Here is a 22,108-nt window from a genome sequence, read left to right as displayed (position 1 = left end):
CTAGTTGGATCTTGAAAACCTCCAAGTATGGAGACTGCACAGCCTGACTGTGCAACCTGCCTCATTGCTTGACTTTCTTCATTATGAATTACTGGCTACTGCATTGCCAAAACATCACAGTGTTGCTAATAAATTGTGGCAGAGGCCTAGAAAATACTACAGCTGGCACAAGGTGGTTATGCCATTATGCTACGTATTGAAAAACAAATGCAGAAAGAGCTTGACGTTAGCAAAACAGGATGTAATATATCAACATGACCACTGCCTTATACAGTGTGCCTTTTAATTATCTGTCTACCACTGCTAGCAAGGAAAGCATGCGCCCATTTCTTTTCCCTGGTTGTACCTGCCTAGACTCTCTTACTCTCACATCACCTGGTTAGAGCTCCCTGCTTAGCAAGGTAGTTCTAAGGGAGTGGATATAGATGCACGACCTTACCTGGATCTGTATTTACCACAGGTTTACTACAAATATTCTCTGAAGGCTTGTAACCTATTTCATCCAGCCAAGGCTGAAGTTCATAGTAAGCATCAGTGACTTTCTGCAGGACACAGATGAAATACTCTGAGACTTCTTCTCCCTTGCTCTGAACCAGGTCTAGAATTTTGCGAACCTGAAAAAACACCACGTGAAAGATCAGCGATGCACAGCATTTTACCACAGTTACACCTGTAGACTGCTTTAGGATCCTTTTTGGACCAGAACAGAGCACCAGAATCAAAAACTTGAATTAAAAATCTAGCTCTGAATTTGAACCATCACATAACCAACTTTCTATGTGCATTTGGACATTGCAAGAAAGTTGGCTCTGCAAATTAAGGTCTGAGCTTGTAGCTACATCGTATGCTAACCAGAAACAAAATGCATAAATACCGCTACTCAATGGGGAACCCAAAGGATTTCCTCAGGCTGGCCAGACAGTGTATCTTAAATCCCATGCTGGTTAAAATAAAAAAAAAGGAAAGGGGTGGATTCTCAGTGCCCTAAATTCACCCTCTGGTTTACTTCAGGATCTAGCCAGATCCAGAGCAAGGTAGGCAGACTCTCTCTCTGGATCTTAATGCCGATCCAAAAACCTACAACACTTCCTTCTAACACAGCAACTCAATTCTGCAGGCTCTCTTTGTACAATGGACTCGTTGCCTACAATTGTTTCTAAAACTAATGGCTACCAGGCAGTGGCTGGAGCAGTTCAAGACTAAGCGTTACCTCTAAAGGCAAGGCAGAATCTGATCTCTGTGCAACCAGTACAGAGCAGCCCTAGAACAAAATCCTCTGCAGGACAGAGCAATCATTTGGAGGCCCATTTTGAATGTCTGGATCCTCTTCTTGCTGGAAATGAATGAAGAATTCAGTTCTGAACCAGACAAAGGCTTCTAGAGACTGTGGTCTCTTGTGAGCTTAAAGCAGGGTGAAGTACATACAACACAGCAAAAGCATGGTATTTTTTGACAATTTGTATGCTCTAAAAAGCAATTTTAAGCCTTGCAAAGAAGCTTCCACAGAGTCGACTTCACTTAGATTTGTGGCCTGCTCTGTCTCTGCTTAGACTCCTGATGCACTGCCTCCCCCTCAGCTTTATTACAACAACCATGTATATTATGCTGAACAATAAGAAATGGAGATTATGATAAAGCGTGCATTTATTCAGCTTTGACCCTATGCACAAAGTGAGCACTGTGTTACCATTTCAACCCACCAGCAAGAATTACTGTTTTATGAAAATCTGCACTGTTAGTGAAGTCCAAGGTATCTGAATTTTTTACAGTTTGCCTACTTCTAACTATTATGAAGCTGCATGACTGGTTCATGAGGGAAACAGATCAGGAGTTCGTGTTAAGTCAAGATGCAAAGACCAACTCTGTACATGTGATAATTTTCTTCTATCAAAAGACCAGGAAATAATTTTTGCTACTGATGTCCAAAGATGAATCAAAAACCCAAATGCATCAGGAGATACCAATTTTCCGTACAAACATTTACAATGAACATAGGTCTTTAAAGAGGAGGGAAGGTGTGTACACAGACAACACACTATCATTAACTTCTGAAATAATATTTTCATTTCTGTCTCTCCTCCTCTAAAGCAGGATGATCTGTCCCACAGCATCCTGAACTAGATATTCACTGCAATACTCTGTGCAGTAACGAAGGCTTGCATGTAGCAAGCTGCATGCTAACAGCCACTGTGATCACCTCCTTATCAGAGGACAAAGCTGCAGCTGAGGGGAACAGCAATTATCATCCTGCTCATTCTTACAGCTGCTAACGGGTGTTACAAGCAGTGCCAGCCATGCTGGAAATAAATGTGCTGGAGACGTGTCCAGAAGAAATGGGGTAGGAAAACTCCAAAATAACAAAGACTAGAAATGACATTAGACATCAAATTGCCCGGTAAGCCCATAAAACCCAGTGGTAAATTGAAAGCAACAAAAAGCTTATGCCAGCTAGTGAAATAAAACGAATACCTTATCTGCTTGTGTTGGAAATTGGACAACAATCTCTGCGTCTTCAGTGGAGAAGTAGTCGTTCTTAATCAAGTTGTCAATCAAACACTGTGTGTTTCGGATTCTACTGACCAGAAGTTCTCGGTATACCTTCAACAAAGCAATGAAGGAGGGAGGACTTGCTCCTGCAGGTTTTTTCACAGAAATCTCCAAGTTAGCGCAAAGTTGGCCTTCCATAGTTGAGATAGCAAGAAGCTGCTCCGCCTAGCCTCATCTTTGACAAACTGTCCATTTGCAGTGAGAAGTCAGCTTGGAGTTAACTTTGGGGAAACAGGCAATCTGTCCTTCACATTACCAAGCCTGTAAAAAGTAATTGTATAGAACCTCAGTTTAAAACCTTATCCTGTGCAGATACATCCTTCAATTAGTCATCAAAGAATAACCTCCAACTTCTGAGTAATATCATGGCCAACTTTATTAAGAAAAATTTCTGTTTTCTTCCTCGGGTACTTCCATTTATTTGTTCAGGTTTTGAAAAAAATAATCTACTGCTGGCAGTCTCCCCTCTAATACCAGTACTTTACTGTAGCTTGCCTCAAACAATACCACTGGCATTTGCTTTTATTAGCTGCTTGTTCTTAGTATATAATTTAATATTTTTTATTAGCTTTTCATGTTTTAATAGACAAAGCAGGGCATCTGTCCAAACATGTCTGGACAAGGAAATAAACAGAATAAGATTATATTTCATAGCAATTAATTTCGTAAGAGGAATTTGTTTATAGTAGCGATCACTTTGCTTTTTCTTTGTTACAACAACAGGCCCTGTATAAAGTGCTGCCAATATGATAACTGTCCCTGTAGGCGAGGCCTTGTGAACTCTGACACACTTTTAGCTAAACCAGGAAAAAGTGTTTAGCTTCAGGGCACCAGGTTTGAGGGGCAGTAGCGAGACTATGGGAAAACCACTGATCAGATACTTAAAATGATGTTAACAGTGAAAATGCTGCTGTAGATTTCAGAGCTAATACACCACTAAAGGGCACAGAGCACTTCACACCTCCTAAAGCTATTGGTTCAGACAGCGTGTAAAACAGCAAAAATATCATCGCATTGGTTTAATTTTGTTCATCTTATCAAATTCAGGTGAGTAACCATAAAAGTTAAAAATACAGATTTTCAGAATCTGAAAAATAATGTTACAGAAAGGACGGAAATAAGTGGTTGTAAATATAAAAGATCCCATCTCTAGTGATTCACACAAAAAATTTGGACCTCTCCTTGAGCAGGAGTTGCACAAATTAACTGAATTCACAGATTCTTTCCCCATATGATGAACTAGGCCTGGAAGACAGCATCAAAATTTATATTAATTACTGAACTGGGCATCCAACCCACCTCCATCTTCACAAAAGCAAGAGATTGCACACAATACTGCTTGTAATGAAGATATCCATTTAAAGACTGTGCAAACACTTAGGCTTGAATGCCCAGCCTCAGCCCCCGTATGTACACCTGGAGACACAACATGATCATTAACTCAGACAGCTGCAGGCTCAGGAAACCCTCTCATTGCTGTAGGGTTGTTGTTTAGAAAGCATACTCTTTAGCATGAATGTTCTCTCCCTGTCTACAAGTATATATACTGTGTATGCCCCCTTTCCCTATACCAGCTTTTGGGAGCTCTTTTTAGATGGCCATTTATTTCCATTTTTCTTTACAAAGCATCAAGCAGTAGGAATCAGGATCAGACTGCTCTCTATTGTGCTACTAAGGGTTTGGGGTATTTTTAAAACTGCAGTTAATATACCATACAGCAGGCATGAAGTTATATTGTAATTACAATTCAACAATAAGTTCATTTAGGTACTATTTAGGTATGAAACTTGCACATACGATTTCCCATGCAAAAAGCAGATTTTTTGCAAGATCGCAACTGAATCACCTCCACACAGTCAATGAGAATTTCCGTGATTAACACAAATTACTGGCAGTTAACAGGTATACTAACATAGTCCAGTAACAGGTAAAACCTACTGTTGCTTCAGCAGGTCAAGGGATATTTGGAAGAATGTTCTCCGATTCTCATTAAAGTTATATTAATAAAAACAAAACACAATGCCCTTCAGCAATTCTGTAAAGGTGTCAGCTCTGCTGCTACAAAATTCTCACAATTTCCCAAGACATTTACAGTGCCAGCAAACTTCCCAAATGCTCCCCAGCACTCCCTGACAAGTTATAACTGAGCCCTGCCAGCTCACAGATTCTTCTGGTGACCTGCCACTGGAACAGACTCATTTCTATGGGTTTTCCACACTAGAAGCTGCAGCCTGCATGAGTATAGCTTCTCCTGCTTGACGCTGGGGAAAGACACAGTTTATACTACTGCATTTTAGTGATACTACCTAGCCACACTTAACAGCCACAGGGCAAACCAGCTTAGGTCCTCTGATTTCAGGAGACCAACATGTCCTAACCTACGGTCGCTGACCTGCACAGATGCGGGTAACTGCATTAAGAGTTGAGCCCTCCAAAGGCTGAGACCAGGCAAACTCTATAAATCTGCAGCACAACTGTTTTGGATCACAGCCAACTCTGAAACTGCAAAGCTCTTTCAACCAAAGGGAATGTAACCAAGTGATCTGACTTTCTTACCACATGAGTAAGTGACTGCATCTACTCAGACAAATCAACCTTTCATTATGCCATTCACATGACCCACCAGATGAAGTGGCTGATTTCTGAGTCACTCAGCTTCCTAGAAGCCACAGTGGCACATCTCTTTGTTCAAGAAAGCTCATTCCATAAATGAACTCTATCATGAAGACCAAACAATGTTGAAAACATCGTTTGCACTAAAGCTTTTGCAAGCCTTTAGTTAAAGAGATAGAGTCACCTTAAAACACATGCAATAGAAATATTAACGCTTTTCTTTCAAGATACTGCATCTACCCAATGTTCCCTGCTTGCTTTGGTTATTCTAGGACCACATTATCCTAACACATTTTCTTTCTTCCTACTTTGTGAGAAGAACTGAGACAAACATCCAGGAAACCATAATAATGATCCAAAGTGCTGTCATGTGTACAAAACAAATAGAAGTATTTTCTTCACTCTTTCAGATCCCTCTACAAAGAGGATAGGAAAAGAAAGAAGTATACAGAAAAAGGACAAGAACATGGAAAATACGGGAAGACCAGAAGGTGTCAAAAATACCTGCCCTGCACCTGACTAAGTCCAAGTCAGTATAGAACCCGGTTGCTCTTGGAAGCAGTGCGCATATATACACTGCAAGAGAGAGCATGCTCCCTTTCACACAGGGTGATCTGCAAGACAGTGGAGAAACAAGACAGCCATCAGAAAAGAATACAAAGTGAGGCTAAGCATCAGGGAAGAAAAGGAGAAAGAGCAAAATTGCCGAGCAGGGAAGTCAGAGCTGGCAATATAAATTCTGTGCATGATGAGGTGCTCAGTGATATTTTCAGTGGCAATATTGACTTTAAGGCAAAAAACCCACAGCACCCAGTACTGCTGAAAACAGTCATTTTCATCAGTTTCTTTCAGTAAGAAAAAATTGAAATTTCCACCATCCATAGACTAAGAAAATGTCACATCAGATGAGCAGCTGAACACCTAAACAGTGCTGAAACCAAAAGACTTCCCGCCACATGTAGTTAAGAGGAAGGCAGGTATGTACACATTTGTAGCAAAGCGTATCAGCTACAGGAAGAAACTTCAGGACCTACTCAGACTCAGGTAAACACAAACATTTTCTACAGTAGCAGTTCCAGGTGCAACAGCACCTAAAAGTCCTGATCAACATGAGAAACAAGCTTGTTCTCTTCCAGAAACACACTGTCCGTAAGATTCTGACACACATGATTCTGTTTTGATGAGGGGTGGGGGGTGGGGTTAATGGTTTGGTTTTTTATTTGGGTTTTGTTTTGTGGGTTTTTTTTTCTTTGTTTGGTTTTAAACACAAGGCTGATGTGTTGACATCATGAGGTCTCCAACTTATCTGCAAGTCCATCACCTCTCTGGGAAGAGTCACAGCTTCCATAGTGATTTAACATTAGTCTTCTCAGTGAAGAATCACCGGGTTGCAAATTACTAAGTCTCTTTTTACAAGAATCTGTTAGTTTTACAATGTTAGGTTACACATCTGGTATGTTTAGAAGTAAATGCTTATGCAGCTTATAAATATGCGTTGAAACCGTTTGCTTGCTAGAGTGCATATAGTGTTCTCTGCCTTATCTTGAGTACTCCAGATGCTGGATTCAATTCCAATGCAATTCTTGTGACTGATGTGGCATCAGTCATGGGGACGCTGATAGAAAACACTCAGGCGTACATTAATGTGAGACACCTCAGTGCACTGACCAAGGTCTAAAAACATCCACTGTTGAGAACTACTGCCTCATTTCTAGAACTGTTCCATTTCTGAAAGGGCTAATGAACAAAATAATTTTCCTGAAAGCCACCTTGAGGCTCTTACAAGCCTTTGTAAAACATCACTAAGTTACAACAGACCACCTGTTCTAATAGCAAGAGTTTGTGAACACATCTATTTAGAGAAATTAACATTAGCACTGAGGTTTATACACAGAAAGGTATGTATATGGGGAGAAAGGGAAAGATTTTTCAAGCCTGAAACAGCACTACACCTAAGGAGGAATGGAGAGAGATGAGAGAGACAGATGATACCCGGGTGAAGCAGGAGTCTAGTATGGGGAGACAATGGGAGAAATGCTTATGGTGAAAAGCTTCCTATCTGGGAACAAAATGGACTTCTTGTTCCTGAGAGGAAAAATTTAAAAAACCCACAATTTACTCAAGAGGCTGCCAATGATGTTGGAGAGGAAATTCAGTTAGCCATCTTGAGGACAGCAGCTTCAGTCCAGTGAAGAACACAGAAAATAGACTACCAGGAATTAAAAAGAACTAGAGACCGGAGTGCTCACCCATTGGGGCAAAGAAGATACAGAAGACAGGGCCTTGGCCTGTGGAGTGTCAAAGGGGATTGAAAGGATGTGGAAAGCAACAGAAAGTCTGGCAAGAGATGCATATTATAAACCTGCATACTGTGAGTAACAGAAAGAAAGACGGAGATCAGGCCAGGGATAAGGAGGGAAATGAAAAAGGGAAATGAAATTTGTCCTAGTAAGAAGTATGGTAAAAGTATCAGGGCTTACAGCAAGGTTTTGTATAATCCATGTCAATAAGCTGCAGCGGCACTGATGACCTTTATATGAAGGCACTGATGCTTTTATCTGGTGGTTCTTCTGACTTCCCTCTATTCTCAGCATTGTGCAAGCATATATATATTTATATCTTTCCTGGCCCTGCCCTTCTCACATCCTCTTTTCACTAAGATCTCCTTGCCCTTCTTCCAACATAACTTCTATGCCCATTCAACTTCAGTGCTGCAAGTCCTCTGGCAGTGAAGAATGCCCTGGTTTATCGGTAGCATTAACATTTATCACAACAAGGTCTTACTAAATGTAGCTGCTGTAGATAAAGGGGCTGAAGGGTCTTGAAGAATAGCTAAAAAAAGTTTTGGGTAAACTAGGGAGTTCACTCGTCACTGAGCTGGCTGCTCCCAAGGAGATTGCGTAGGATGAAGCAGTAAGGGCAATACAAGGAGCAAATTAATTAACAACTGTCCCTTAAGGCAGCTGATTTAAGACCAAAATAGGGTATTTCCGAAGAACTGAAAACTCAGTCAATACTACTTCTTCTGTAGTCTTGCTATTCTGACAAAAAACCTGTCCTCTAAATTTCCTGTGAAAAAAATTCCTATGCCACATACCCAGCTATCAGCAGGCAGTAGCTGGAATATCTTCAGGATTTTCACAGCTCCTAGTAGCCAGCTCTGGCAGCACAACAGCAAAGCACACACACAAACCTCAGTGCCAGCCCAGGGTTAGTGGAGACCCTGTTGGCACAGCCTTCTGTCTGTAGTATTCAAAATGCATTTACTCTTAGAGAGATGGCTGTATGAAAATCGTGCCCTGTTTCATATGAAAGTCTGTGCCCTTTGTGTCTCCAAGTCAGATTTGTTTCCTGAGAAAAGCTATTTTACAGTGCCAGCCACCCTACTGCAGAGTCATTACAGCAAGAGGAGAACTGGAGACTGACATGCTTTTTCACTAATAATGGTTATCTAGACTCAAGTCAGGCCAGTCTAAACTCAACTATTTGCTATCACTGGGAGAGACAGAAAAGAGACTGATTTTCCACATCTTATTTCATGTGTGTCACAGCAGCCAGCCTTTGAATATAACAAATTAATAAGACAGAATGTATTTCCACACAACAGCTCTCACCCTTAAAAGAACCTCAACTATTTTACATAGTTCAAGAACAGTAAAAAATTTGTAGATATTAGAAGCAAATGGGCACATATACTACACAAAAAGTCTGCATGTTCTGATGAGAAGCGACGTAATGTATTTCCCAGAGGTGAGAAAATATAGCCTTTTATTTTTATAGCACAAACAGTACATTAGTGGAGCTTGCACAGAGTTCCTGTACTGATCTTAAATCATATTCTGTATCTATGAGTTAAAACATACTCCTCATACCCCACTTTACAATCTCTGTGTAACTACCATCCTCGATGCTACATATATCAATAAATCCACTGGGGCCACATATCAACAACACACTAGCATCAATCCGTTACAATCCATGTGATTTTGCACTGCTCTGGGGTTACCAAGATAAGCATCTTTCAGTGATTTTTTTCTCCCTTCTCTCTCTCTCTCTGTCCTTTGACTGTAGCGTAACTTTTTGTAGCCATTCCTAGTTGTCTGAAGAGCAACAAATATAAAAGAACCCAGAAGAAATTATTTCTGCCTCCATCAGGTAAACTGACAAGCTTTTGTTTAAAAGGCACAGGCTTTTACAGAAATATTCATATCCCTCACAGGTTTTGCTGCTACATTTCCTAACAGCTTACTTTTAAAGAAACAGAACTTCATATACAATGTTTGGGTGAATTAACAAGCCCCTGTCAAAAAGATTTTATGTGGCTTCCTGATAACTCCTTTCTGGTGGGAAAAGTTCAATAAATAAGAATGAACCACTACTAAAAAGCAAATAAATTTTCATCAGAGAAATCCTGGGGGGTTTTTTAAGAGATGGAGGAGGAGGGGAATGATTTACTGGTATATCTAAAAAATGGAACTGTTTTTCTACCATTAGTTACTATTTTCTTATTCAACCTGCAGTGAATTCGTCAATTAAAGTTGCAATTGATGGAATCACATTTCCACAGCTCTCCTGATTCTATCTCCCAGGCTTTGTTCAGGTCATGAACAGCAAACCTAATTGGCTACAGCCACTTCACCTGCTGAAGACCACTGCTCGGTTGTGCCTGTGCATCCATCGATCCAGCAAAACGGGGTCTTGAGCGGGGAATGCCTAGGTATCGATGTGGGACAGCGTTAACTGCTGGGGCCAGCAGCACCCTGGCATGGGGGAAGATGGCCGCCATGCCATGCCATGCCATGCCATGCCATCCTCATCAACTCTGCCCAGGCAAACCGCTCCCACCTCCCTCCCCTTACAGCTTCTTTAGCGTTAAATAAGCAAAACACCGAGGCCTAAACAACTCCCACGTACTCAGCGCATGAATACGGAGCTTCAGTCAGGTTTAAGGCAAATAAATGGCTTTTTTTTTTTTTACGGTATTATCCGTCACTCAGGGGAAAGGCGAGGTAAGGCTGCCTTCCACCTGGCGCCCCCGCCCGGCTGCGGGGCGATCCCTCCCACCTCCGCCCTTCAGGACCTCGCCACCCTTCCCCGACGACCTTCAGGAAAATGACATCACCGGTCAGCATCTGTAACAGTATTTATTGCTAGTAGCGTTTCTGTATTGTGCACGAAGGAGCCGTTTCCCTCGACAAGGAGCTGCGGGGCCACTGTTGCCCGTCCTGGCCGGCGGGCTGGCTCCGCTCCCCTCTCCTCACCCTCTGCCTAACGCCGTCTGTCCCACGGCAGCCTCCTCCCCGCAGGTGGGGCGGCCCCCTGCCGAAGAAACACGAAAAAGTCCTAAAATTTTCACCTGGGGAGCGCGAGCACCTAAGAGGCCAGTGGGAGCCGCCGAGGCGCAGCCCTCCTCCTTCCACCTCGGAGCCTCTCCCGCGGTAACAGAGAAACTTTGATTTACAAAAAGCAGTCCCTTCGAAAAAGCAGTGAGGTTTGCACCCTCGCTCCCTCCCCGGGCGCCAGCGGCTGCCTAACGCCTCCGCGTCCCGCTTGCCCCGAGTCACCAGCCCCGCCGCGCCGCCCACCCATCACGACATGGCGGCCGCCGCCCCCCTCCATCCCCCCCGGCAGGTGGTGGGCGAGGCGGGCAGGGGCCCGGCGACCCTCCTCCGCCCCTGGCCCTTCCCCTGCGAACTCACCGCGCCGTCGAAGGGACGGAGGCGAGGGGAGGAGCGGGGCGGCGGCCGGCCCACGGGCGCTTTCCCCGAAGCCCCAGCCCGCCGGGAAGGAGCTCCCGCCCCACACGCGGTCTCCTCCCCGGCGAGAAGCTGCTCCTCCCTACACAGGCATGGCCGAAGGCGTCTGCTTCAAGAACGCCGCCTTTCCCTATCCCTACCGGGATGGCGGGAGGCCTCCCCCCACCGCCCCGAGAGAGGTGCCGGGGGTCCCACCTCGGGGGAAGAAGTCCTTCCCCCGGCCCTCTGGATCTCCCACCATTTTCCTCAACAGGAGGCATCCAAGGAGGCCATCGGTATAATTGTCCCTTTTCTTCTTGCAACACTTAAATACCTACTTAGAAGTTCAGAAGCCCAAAGGAGCCTGGTACGGGTAAAGCAAAAGAAGCAATGCGGGTGTTGAGTGTGTTCGTGCACACAGTTTTGCCCTCCATACCAAAGTTACTATAATTAAAAATGCAAATAGCCAATAGAAGTTTCAGCTACATCTCCACCTGGCCAGCTTTTGCTTACGTAAGCAACACTTGATAGTCTCGAAGCATGTGCTAAACAGACACAGGAGAGGTTTGGTAATCACAATTTTATTTACTCAGATTCAGACTGTGTGAATACAGAAAGCACCATGTTTCACTGCAGTCACAGTGCCCAACTCTGGAAATGGACATATGACATCAGGACAGCACCTATATACATCCCTGGCAGAAGTTTACCAAAAAATTTTATGCAGAGAAGACATAGTAAGTCCATTACTTTGCCATTTGTCTATCCAAGCATTCACACAGTGACACTAATTTTATCTTACACCCCTCTGTAAGTCAGCAGAAAAAAAACCCAACACCATACAGGAGATTAGCCACAGCTTTTTTGTTTCACATTTTCCAGGTTGTCAAATTTTCCCCCACAGACTACCTACAGGGGCTGCCAAGTGCCATAAAGATAAGTACTCTAAACCTTACAAAAGCTTCCAGTTTTGCAGGAAATTGTCAAAGCTGAGAGAGGGGGAAAAGCTAAGTCTGTTCATCTGGGATTTAACAAACAAAGCCATGAAACAAACGTGCTAGGGCTCACATGACACTTCCTGATTTCACTGGACATGAGACCAAGACCTACATAAGCAACAAGTCAGTCAAAAAAAGTTATTAAAAAAACACCCTTGGAATTATGTAACTAAAATGAATTATTCAAAATCTGTTGGTTATACCTAACCAGTTCATCTATGATGATTACTAGACATAGAAAGGAGGAGGCCATTATGCTTTGAATGAGATCCTTTGCTGAATGTTGTCTTCAAGCTTTAGTCGCCTTTTGAAAATAAACACATTTACAAACATAGAGATAGTTAAAAAAATTTACCCTGCTTTCTTCACTGTGTAACCAGAAACAGGAGCTCCATAGCTTCGGATAGGTTAGGCTTTAAACCATTAAAAGAAGCAGCAGAGGAAAAAAACTTTAGTCTTGGTTTAGAGTTTTGAGTGTACTTTGCACACTTAACAAATCTTTGACATCCCTGATAACTGTGTATACAACATTTAAAAACAAAGGGCCTGATCCTGCAGCCCTTACTCCTTGGAAGGCAACAGATGTCAATACCCTTTTAAAAGGCCTATAAACAGGACATGAAGCACAAATTTCACGCAGTGCTGCATGACAATTACAAAAAGGTCATTTCCAAATCTGCAAAAACTTCAGCATGTACTCAAGCTATACATACAAAGTGAAGAAGTTACCAATATTAGTGTGTCTTCAGATTGCAAATTATATCTAATGGCTTACTGTAGGTGCACAACAAACCCATCTTTTCTTGATAAATAAACTGCTGATCAGCATAGTGAGGAGAGGTATCTAAATCAAGGTGAATGGCCAAGGAAGTGCAGAGGTATTCTATGCAGAATTTATTTTGCTTTAATATTTCTTTGCTTTAATAGCAGCTTCAATCTCTTCCATGATTGGCACTGGCCCTGCATAGTTATTAGTTTCAATAGCTTCTAATTTCTTCTGATAGTCAGCTGGCAAGCCATTCTGTTTTGCACCCATGCAGATAACCTATAATAAAAAGGAAGGAGGAAAAAAAAAAAAGCCTTCAATAATAGTGTTAGGAAGGACAGACCCCTCCAAAGATTTACTTGCACAGGAAGAACCACTTAAGGTAACATGGGAATTAATCCCAAATAGTGCTATTTGTACCTAAAGATAGCCAAGGTTTTTGGAAGACCACTGAAGACCTTAATAGCATCAACAAAATTACTCTGAAAAGGCTTGTAATTCCCAAAGCATACCATAAGATTCTGAAATGTTACTAACATGCAGAACACTGTACAATTAAGCTCTTATTCACTTATTTCCTTCTTTCTTCAGTGGAGAACTACTTTTTGTCTTTAGCCAGCCTTAGTATCACATGTGAGCAAGAAGCTGCGTATATTATTGAAGTTATTTTAAAACTAAGCTGTTCAAATCCATAGCACAACAGCGACTACCTAGACAGGTTATAGGAGTAACAGAAGCACATACTTAGCCTAGTGAAAAAGCACAGATTCCTTAGAGTTTGTTGCTGCAGCTTTCCTTCTACATACAAAATAAACTTTAATATTGGTGCAAGAGAAAAGAAGTGACAGTGAGAGGAAGAGGAGGCTGCAGGAGCCAAGGCTTGAAAGAGACACCAGCAAGCTCCCATACAGAAATACATACAGAAATACACAGATTTTAAAAGCTGACACTATTGTAAATATACTTTCATGTATTCAAGAGCCAGGAAGTTCAAAGATGAGGTGTCTAGGAAGGATGAACTTTGCCACAAAAAGTACACAACAGTAGATGGAGGTAGATCACTGTGTGCTGATACAGTCACCTGTAGCCCTCCTGCCTGGTTAACTTAAATAGAAACTTGGGGGCAGGGGTGGGGAACTAACAACTGACCCTGACAACAGCAGGAAGGAATGTTTAGTTAGATAAAGTTGTCAATGTTGATGTAAGAGGTCTGCTCTTACAGCATACTAGTGAGAGCTGATACACAGCAGCGGACTATGTATTAACTCCCTGAAAAGCCCTAAAGATCTGTCTTGACAGAAAGTGCGTTGACAGGGAGGAGGTTTATGAAGTAGTAGAGCCTGCTTTCTAAGCAAGCTTTCTCTTCAGAAGTCTGCTGCTAAGGCAGCTGGCATTAGCTATGCTCCTGGAAGCTAATTCATAGGAGTTCCTCAGTTAAGAGAACGCGGCATGCTTGGGATTTAACAAGCTCAGGCCCTGTTTCTTTGCTTTCGGTAGAAAAAGTCAACACATTACAGTTATGTCTATCTGCAGTCGCTAGTAGCTGCACAGTTCCAGACACGCAGGCATGCCACCGGAGGCTAGGCCCGTGTCAGGTCTCACAAGCTAAGCAGGTCAGGCCTGCTGCGTGACTGGATCGTATGGACTCTCTATGGAGTCGGTGTGTTGCAGAACAGTGTTGAAACACTTCTGCCTCATCAGCCATCAAGTGGGAACCCTGCAGTGCTCTGCAGTGTTGCTGGAAGTCCTGTGACATACTGATGATGCATCTGGTAAAAGGAGGCAGGTAGACTCCTGTATTAAATGATAGTAACATACTTCGTAATACAATAGGGATAATCCGTGCCCTTGAGACTACAAGCCAGGTGCTGTGTTCTCCCCACAGATGCTTCCCTCTGTCCTTTCAGAGGAATGCATTAATTTTTCAGAGAATTGCTGTATACATGTAAACAACACCCTTCAGAAATCCTTGGGTCAGTCATAACTAATTCACGAGTTAAATAGAGACTTCATGTAAGGCATAACTAAGCCAAAAAAACCCAACCTGATTTAGCAGGCCTTTACAAGCTAGCAGTCTTCTGTGAGCATCATTACACTATAACATTGCACAAAGATTAAGTTATACCTTTACGTTAGTTACTCATGCCTTCCATCCACTGTAAATGAAGTGCTTATTCAATAGGACAGAAGTACTGCATTATATATTTCTGTTCATTCTCTCCAAAATTACAGTGATGCAACACTCACCTTTTTATACTGAGGAGAAGGGGGACCACGGACGTAGTCCTTCATCTGGTAGCTTCGACAGGTCAGTACGTTTCCTGCTTGAGTGTGGACATTAACTTCTATTGGGACATAAATGCCAGCGTCAACTCCCTCTTGCCTGTAAAGGAGATATATCCCTTTCATGCCAAATAACTGATGCATCTTTCAAACAAACTGTACAATTAAACATATGCATTTATTATAGCAGAATTTGAGGCAGGACACTGGTCTGCACTGTTAACAGACTTAAAGAAAAACAAAGCAAACCATATTCCAGTACTTTGTGCAGATTTATTTCATACTCAAAAATAAGTTTCTAAAGCAGCAGCAGAGTTCACTTTTATCATTTAGCTCTGTAAGAAAGATGACTAGTGGTTAACTTGCAAAGTTAAGAGAGAATACTCCTTGTGAATTAATTACTCTGCAAGTCTCATAGTCTACCAGGGAAACACAAAGATTATCAGGATAAGCCATGCACATATCATTCATTACCTTCCGCTCAGATAATGAAACAATTACAAAGTTTTATCTTGCCCGTTGTGTTACATTTGAGTAAAGGGAAACTCACACAACTCTTGCAATGTACATTCCAATGAATAATCCAAGACACCCTTTAATTTTTGCAAGACGTACAGCAACAATGAGCTAGATTGGGGCAAAACCCATTTTGTTGTTTTTTTTTTTTTTATTAGCAAAATCATGCTGTCTTAGGAAAACAAAACCAAACTCAAAACCAAGGCTACTTGTTGTCTTTAACCATTAGCATTTAGCCACCAACAAAAGTATGAGGAAATAGTAAGAAGTAAACGAGAAGCTTAAGCGATACAAGACAGACTTTACGGCACAATTAACTTTAGATGTGCTTTAGATATGAGTGATAACATGGGGTTTAATGCTGCTCAGCAAACTATCATTTTGACAACTTATCTTTCTTTCAAAGACTTACTACTATTTCAAGTTATTTAATATACATAACGTGGTCCACATTATGTGAGTAACTAGTTTAAATGCAAGTAGAGACTGGAAGCTAACTGCAGATTCAAGGTCAACAGACTGCAAAATAAGTCAAATGGGTGTGTGAGAGCAAGAAAAATGTTACAGTTAAGTAACATCCACTGCTAGGATATATGAGGAAAAGTCACAATTTAGTATGCAACTTATAGATCTGTGAAGTACAGAGGACAAAAAAGAACCATCTGACCACGAGACAGCACCAAAATGCATCTGAAGGCAAAAAGTTCAGCCATCTAAGCAAGAGATTCCCCTCCCATATTTGTTTTCTCTATATTAAGCTGTTTTACTAGTATTTCAACTAATGGCATGCAGCACCAGTTAAACATTCCCTCCTCTCCTTCTGGATAACAAAGCACAGTCGTCTTTTTCCAGAGGGGGAGGTGGGGGGTCAGGGGGGGAAGGGGAAGGAAGAGGGAGGGGAGCAAACAGCGATTTTTTTTTTCTTGATACCTGGAAGTTCCAGGAAATAACTTGGTTGAGAACTTACAATTGTAGCTGCTTGTGCACGGCCAGAGAATGCCAAGATCTTCAGCAGGAACACATGCAATCTCTTTCAAGTTGGTTAGGACCAATCCTTAGAAGAACACTACTGACTATCATTATAAAAGCCAATAATACATCCTATTTCCTTCCATTTCCAGTCCACCTTCATGGCATCAATGTGGCAGCTGGAAAAAAGCAATCTTTAATGCTAGTGTCTGTCCTGCAGCTTTTGGTGATGGTATAGCACTCAAGTGTCTAGCATCTTAGCCACCATTACAGTTTATCCCATCAAACAAATGCCAGGGAACTGCAGTTCTATAGTATATAAACAATACTTTAGAAGCTAAAACACAAAATGCTGTCCCCGTAGAGGGAACACAGTGTCACTATCAAAGACTGTGCTGCCAGACAGCATCTTTATACTCCTGAAGTTTATGCTTTAGGAAAGCATGGTATACCAGGAGATTTCAGTAAAGGTCAGCAGAAAGGGGACCAGGAGGTAAATGCTAGTGTAAGCAACAGAGGGGGAGCTGTGGAGATAATAAAGCAGGGACATGTAAAACTCTCCCCAACAGGAAGCATATCAGCTATAGATGCCCTCCTGCTTGGGACTAACACTCGGAACCAGGGTTTGAGATTGCTGAGAGCGCCCATACCCACAGTGTGCTAACAGAACTTGGGCAACAGTTTCTGCTGTATTTCAGGTTCACTGTAGGCAATGAAAGGCAAGTTGGAACTTCAGGTTTCATGGCCAAGGTTATCAGGACATGCCTACACAGCACAGTGCAGCCATAACCAAAACTGCAACAGTACCAGAGGCAAGAGACATGTATTAACACAATGCTTTCAAGGGGTTTAATATGCCCTGCTTCCTTAGCCTCACCAGCTCAGATTGGAATTAACTGACAGCTATGAACTGCACTGAACAAACAGTCCATGTGTACCAGAAGCACCGTGCTGTGCAGGCACATCCTGAAAGCTGCAGTAAACACATGACACCAGCCAAAGTTTTGAAGATTAAGCCCTAAGTCCTGCCTTAGAATCTGAAAGAAGTTATGCTGCTCCTGTCTTTGTTTAGCCAGGTGGTCCTCCAGAGTTCAGAGTTCAGCCCAGGAATGACTTGCTCAGGTTGCCTTAAACTTGCCTTAGTTATCAGGCACATGCGGAATGTTCTCTGCCATGCATTGTAATGGTGCAGACCATTCAAAGGGAAAAACAAAACCACCCCAGCTCCCTGCTTGGATCTACCTCAAGTTCACAAAAGTTTGAATTCTTAGAAGACATGCAAAATAACCTCCTCAAAAGGTCCCTTTGTATTAAAGATCTCCTCCTCCTTTGCAAAGTCTTGTCCCCATCCCTTCCTTTTCTACTACAACTGGAGTCTACAGATGTATAGAGACAGAAATTGATGTCAGTCTCACAGGAAGCTCCCTAAAGTAATGGGAAGAGTGTCACAGGACAGATAGAGAGTGTACAGTAATTTAAAGGTCATTGTGAGGACAGGAATTAAAAAAAAACCAAAAAAAGAGCCTGGCCAATATATCAGCTCCAGATCAAGGTCCACTCCTTGTTAAAATACCCCTAAGTAGATTTAGCTTGAAAACAAAGCCATTTTAATCACAAATGTGTTAGAAGTCATTACATGTACTGTGAAGTGAAATTCACATATTAAAATCCAAAGCATCTTCTTGATTCCAACACCAAAGCTTCCACACAGCTCTTTACCAAAAATTAACCACTACTTTTCAATTGCTCTCTAAAATAGTAGAAAACAGCAAAAGTTAAGTCACCTACTTATCCAGTGAACTTAAATTGCTAGTGTTCATTTTCCACACTATTCCCCATACTTCGTCTCCAGGGCTCTCAACAATGGTAGCTGTACCTCCATGCCAGACAGAACTTGTCCTGCCTTGAGGAAGGCCAAACTCGAGCTTAAAATCCTGCAAATGAAACCAATGCAAAGAATCAATTTCCACTTAAGATTAAGAGCTGTTGACTATTCTTGACATGAAAGAGGCAGCTAAAGGAGAGTCTACAAGTAGTCAGTTGGAGCCACAGAAAGAGGAACAGACAGGCAGGATCCGATTCAGCTCCCATCTCATGCAGGGCTGAAGTCAGCCTTTTCTGCCTCCCCGTAAGACACGGCAGTCTTGGGACAAAGGGAAGAGAGGTCTGGCAGAGAGCATTACTCATAGAAGTCTTGGCCTGTGGAGTCCTGGATCAACATCCAAACCTCTTAGTAGCCTGGCCTAAACATTAGCTAACAATTTCTAGCAGTGATAAGAGAGCAGAGGTAGCCCTTTTTCAAGAGTAGCACACATACCCCATTCTGCAGTAAACACAGTAGTGCTGAGGAAATGTCTGCCTGACTTTTGTCCAAGCTGGTGGTGACAGCATTATTGATATGCTTCCTGTTAGACAACCTGCAGGGCCCTTGGCTGAGGTGTACCACAAAGTAGGGAACTGACTACTGCCTTCTTCTTGTTCCTCAAAAGACACGCCTACCCAGTGCCCATTCCTTTGCAGCTTTTGGTGCTGTTATAAGACTTAAATGCTATCATGCAGTAAGGGGGGGAAGAAGCTTACAAGACAGCAAGCTTTGGGTTTTGGGCAGTTGTATCAGTGCATGAGGACAAGTATAAAATACCATCCTGTGTATTTTCCAGTCTTTTGTGCCATCTCATCACTCAACTGGAACATTCTTCCGTATTTTTAAGCCAAGGTGTATGCCTCCTTTACTGAGCTTATTCATGTTTTTGCAAGTTGAAACATTCTTTTACAATTTCTCACAAGTAATATTCTCTTTTGCCTATATAGTAATATTTTATAACAGGTTCTTGCATTTTTCCAGTGTAATTTCCCATCTGACTCCAAATACTCAGTTTCCTTTCCTACTTGTTAGCCAATTTGTAGATCCTTCCCTAGCAGTAGAGAAGGGAAGGAAGAAAAAAAAATTAAGGGCAACTACCTGCTTAACCACAACAACAAAATCTAGCAAAGGCAAAAAGGCTTAAAAACAACATCAAAAATAAAACCCAAACCTATAAAACCCCACAGCTTTGCTTATTTCTTGTGATCACCCTCTTTAAGCTATAATTTCAATTTGAAATATTCACTTTCTGAGACACACTACCTTCTTGTAATATGTCCTAACAGACATGGGGAACAGGTTGCAAAAGTTGAGCAGCTGGAGGCTTGCACACAGAGCAACAGTACTGCTGGGAACACTAATTTTTGTGTGTGTGCGTGTGATAATCAGCAGGCTGGCAAAGCCGTACTGTTTACTTCATCAATAGAGTCATCTTCCTTCCCCGTAAAACATCCCCCATTAAACTAATTTCACTAGAAGGAAGTTTACTTAGACACACTAGTCATCAACCATTTGACAAGCTGCTGCAAAATGGCTTTGCAGTGTTCGGGTCACTGGATTATTGTATGAGGAGGACTCTGGACTAGACCCTGCGGACAGTCAAGCCCAAGTAATTTGCACACAAGCAAACAGTCCAGTCAAGTTGCAGACTGAAGTTACAGATGTGGACAAGTGCTTGCAGGGCAGCACCAAGGAAATACTTGCTGAAGATTAGCAAAGTTTTAAAAAATGAAAACAGAGGGAAGTGAATTTAATATTCTAGTTTAGCATCCAAAATACTCTGTTTACAGGCTATTTTTCTTTTTTTTCAAGCCAACGTGGTACTACCATAGAGTAATTAACAGAAATCAGCTCCAACATTCATGCGCTTCCAAGCATCAGTCATCTTCCAGCTTGAAGCAAGGGAGTGAAGCCACCCGGTGTTAGCAGGGAGCACAGCAATCGGTCAAAGGCTGGCTAGAAAAGCTAGCACCTGACTGCCAGCTCTCGAACAGCTCGCCTGCAGCGCAGCAAGAGCCACTTACTGTGCAACTCGGAATCTACCTGAAACCCAAAAGGAGAGCTGAAGCATATAGGGCTTCCTTTTATCCAGAGGTAAGCGTGCAGCAGTACTGCTTTCCTCCTCACCTCCTGCAAGGTGCTGGGCTCTCAGCACATTCAGCTCCTCAGTGGTATCTGCCTTAAAGGAGTGGGCCTCAATCGCCATGTTGATGGACCCACGATACACCATGTATGTGACTATAGGGAGTTTATTAATTCCAAGTGTTTAGGACTTCTTCATACACTCTAACGTAGATCGTTTCCTGCCAGTTACCCCAAAAGAACCTTCAAGTCATCCTTAAAAGGATGCTCTGCTCCTCCAGGGATCCTTCCAGTTGTACAGATCTGTACATCAACAGCTCAACAACCACGCCCATGCATTTCCAAGTCTTCATTAAAGCCGAGTTGATATGCTAACATTTAATACCGCCAGGCGGGGGCAGAACTGCCGGGGTGTAGGAAGACGTCAAACGCAGTTGCGCAGCGCCGGGTGAAAGCCTGCATCCCGCCCGGCACACCACGCGGGGAGGGCTCCTCACCTGTAACCAGCGTGGCAGAGGGGAAGGAGGAATTTTGATTTTTTAACGGAGCATCAGCCTTTTACAACTGTCAGAAACTTGACCCGTAAACCCAGCTGAGCACCTGCTACTTACATTTCCAGGCTCATAACTCTTTGCGCGTTGGGGTCTTGGCTGGCAGCCCAGTAAGACAAAGCCTGCAGAGGCGGGACTAACGCAAACACCGCCTTTGGCTGAGGGTAGCCCCGATAACAGGCCCCGAGCGCCCGCGACGTCACGGCGCACGCCGCGACGTCAAGAGTGACGAGGACCCCGCCCCTGATTCGCGCTACGGCTGCCCCCGCGACCAGCCGGATCCACGCAGGCCGGGATGTAGCGCTGCCCCGTGGGGCGCGAACACGCGGCTCCACGGGGGCAACCGGGCTTCCGCAAGCCGCCGCTTCCCACCCGCGGCACCGCCACACCACGCCACCCCCGGACCCAGCAGGCACCTGCAGGCGTGCCAGGGCGCAGAGCGCCGCCGAGGGGTTGCGCAGCAGCAGCCGCTCCCGCAGCAGGTTGCTGCCGTATGCGTAGTACAGGAAACCGCCGCCCCCCGGTTCCGTGTCACCGCCCGGCTCCATGGATCTGGATCCGGCCCCGGCCCCGGTACAGCCCGGCCCCGCCGCGCCGCCGCTTTAACGGCCCCCTCCCGCCGGCCGCTGCCTGGGCGGGGCCTCCCAGCGGAGCCGCCCGCCCCTTTCGCTACTTCCGCCGCTGCGTGGGGGGTGTGCAGTGGCGTTGTGACGTTGTAGTGTTGAGGAACGCTTTCGGTGTGTGTTACGTGGGCAAGTGACGTAGAGCAAGGTGCATTCCTCTCGTCTGTCCGTCCGCCCGTCTGTGCGGGCGGAGGGAAGGACGCTGCCCCGGGACCCCCGGGCCTCGGCACCGGCGGGGAGCGGGAGCAATGGGCGTTACTGCGCGTCAGCCGCTCCCCATGGAAAGGCGTCATCGCGGGCGTACACGGGCTGCCTGTCAGCGAGCAGCGCCTGCAGCCCCCCGTACCAAACCGGAGAGGGTTAGAGTTCACCTGCTAAATTCAAGCCAGTGCATTTAGCTTGCCGGCCTCCTGGCCGCCTCTGAGAGAAATGTAAACAGTGATGAATTTTAAGTCTATTCCATGAGAATTAAATAGTGCAGCTTTTCCCAGCTGGGCGCCCTCTGAGCAGAGTAAGCTGGGAGCGTACGGGAGAAAAAGGCAAGGAGGGGTGGGCGGGCAG

At 43.8% G+C, this 22,108-nt stretch overlaps 2 protein-coding genes across 8 annotated transcripts in view; both read right to left on the bottom strand.

Annotated features, from left to right (window-relative positions):
- The window catches only part of NOD1 (nucleotide binding oligomerization domain containing 1), a 30,703-nt gene extending 19,726 nt beyond the window's left edge, over window positions 1–10,977 (bottom strand). For 3 of the 4 annotated variants that reach the window (XR_012658982.1, XR_012658983.1, XM_075083348.1), the window contains exons 1-3: window positions 10,860–10,977; window positions 2,470–2,808; window positions 440–614 (exon numbers count right to left, since the gene is read on the bottom strand). Coding sequence is in view for 2 of the 4 variants with exons in the window: in XM_075083348.1 (XP_074939449.1) it covers window positions 440–614; window positions 2,470–2,685 (391 nt within the window). In the remaining 2 variants the exon portion in view is untranslated. Of the gene's footprint in view, window positions 1–439; window positions 615–2,469; window positions 2,809–10,421; window positions 10,763–10,859 lie in introns of those variants that run through there. The other variant, XM_075083349.1, reaches the window with a different exon arrangement.
- A 483-nt stretch (window positions 10,978–11,460) lies between these two features.
- On the bottom strand, window positions 11,461–21,591 carry GGCT (gamma-glutamylcyclotransferase). 4 transcript variants are annotated; one of them, XR_012658981.1, is made up of 4 exons: window positions 20,985–21,584; window positions 18,212–18,361; window positions 14,907–15,042; window positions 11,461–12,938 (listed from the first exon to the last, which is right to left on the bottom strand). XR_012658981.1 is itself a non-coding variant. In XM_075083346.1 (4 exons), the coding sequence occupies exons 1-4, from the start codon at window positions 21,470–21,472 to the stop codon at window positions 12,798–12,800; spliced, it is 555 nt and encodes a 184-aa protein (XP_074939447.1). In that variant the 5' UTR covers window positions 21,473–21,568; the 3' UTR covers window positions 11,461–12,797. The 4 variants fall into 4 exon arrangements, 2 of the variants coding, with proteins under 2 accessions (XP_074939447.1, XP_074939448.1); XR_012658980.1 differs by having other exon boundaries at window positions 18,216–18,361; window positions 20,985–21,582; XM_075083346.1 differs by having other exon boundaries at window positions 18,216–18,361; window positions 21,341–21,568.
- Between the last annotated feature and the right edge of the window lie 517 nt (window positions 21,592–22,108).

This window comes from Phalacrocorax aristotelis, chromosome 2 (assembly GCF_949628215.1).
Source record: "Phalacrocorax aristotelis chromosome 2, bGulAri2.1, whole genome shotgun sequence".
NCBI lineage: Eukaryota > Metazoa > Chordata > Aves > Suliformes > Phalacrocoracidae > Phalacrocorax > Phalacrocorax aristotelis.
Note: the sequence above shows the minus strand (reverse complement) of the source record. Positions and strands in the feature narration are given on the sequence as shown.

Bases quoted from the DNA above. Each gene is read 5' to 3' on its own strand.
- GGCT (XM_075083346.1), bottom strand. From the start codon at position 21,472: ATGGAGCCGGGCGGTGACACGGAACCGGGGGGCGGCGGTTTCCTGTAC. The intron at 18,362-21,340 runs GTGCCTGCTGGG...TTTCATTTGCAG, and splicing joins GCGCCCTGGCACGCCTGCAG to GATTTTAAGCTCGAGTTTGG. The intron at 15,043-18,215 runs GTAGGTGACTTA...TCTCCTTTACAG, and splicing joins AATTTAAGTTCACTGGATAA to GCAAGAGGGAGTTGACGCTG.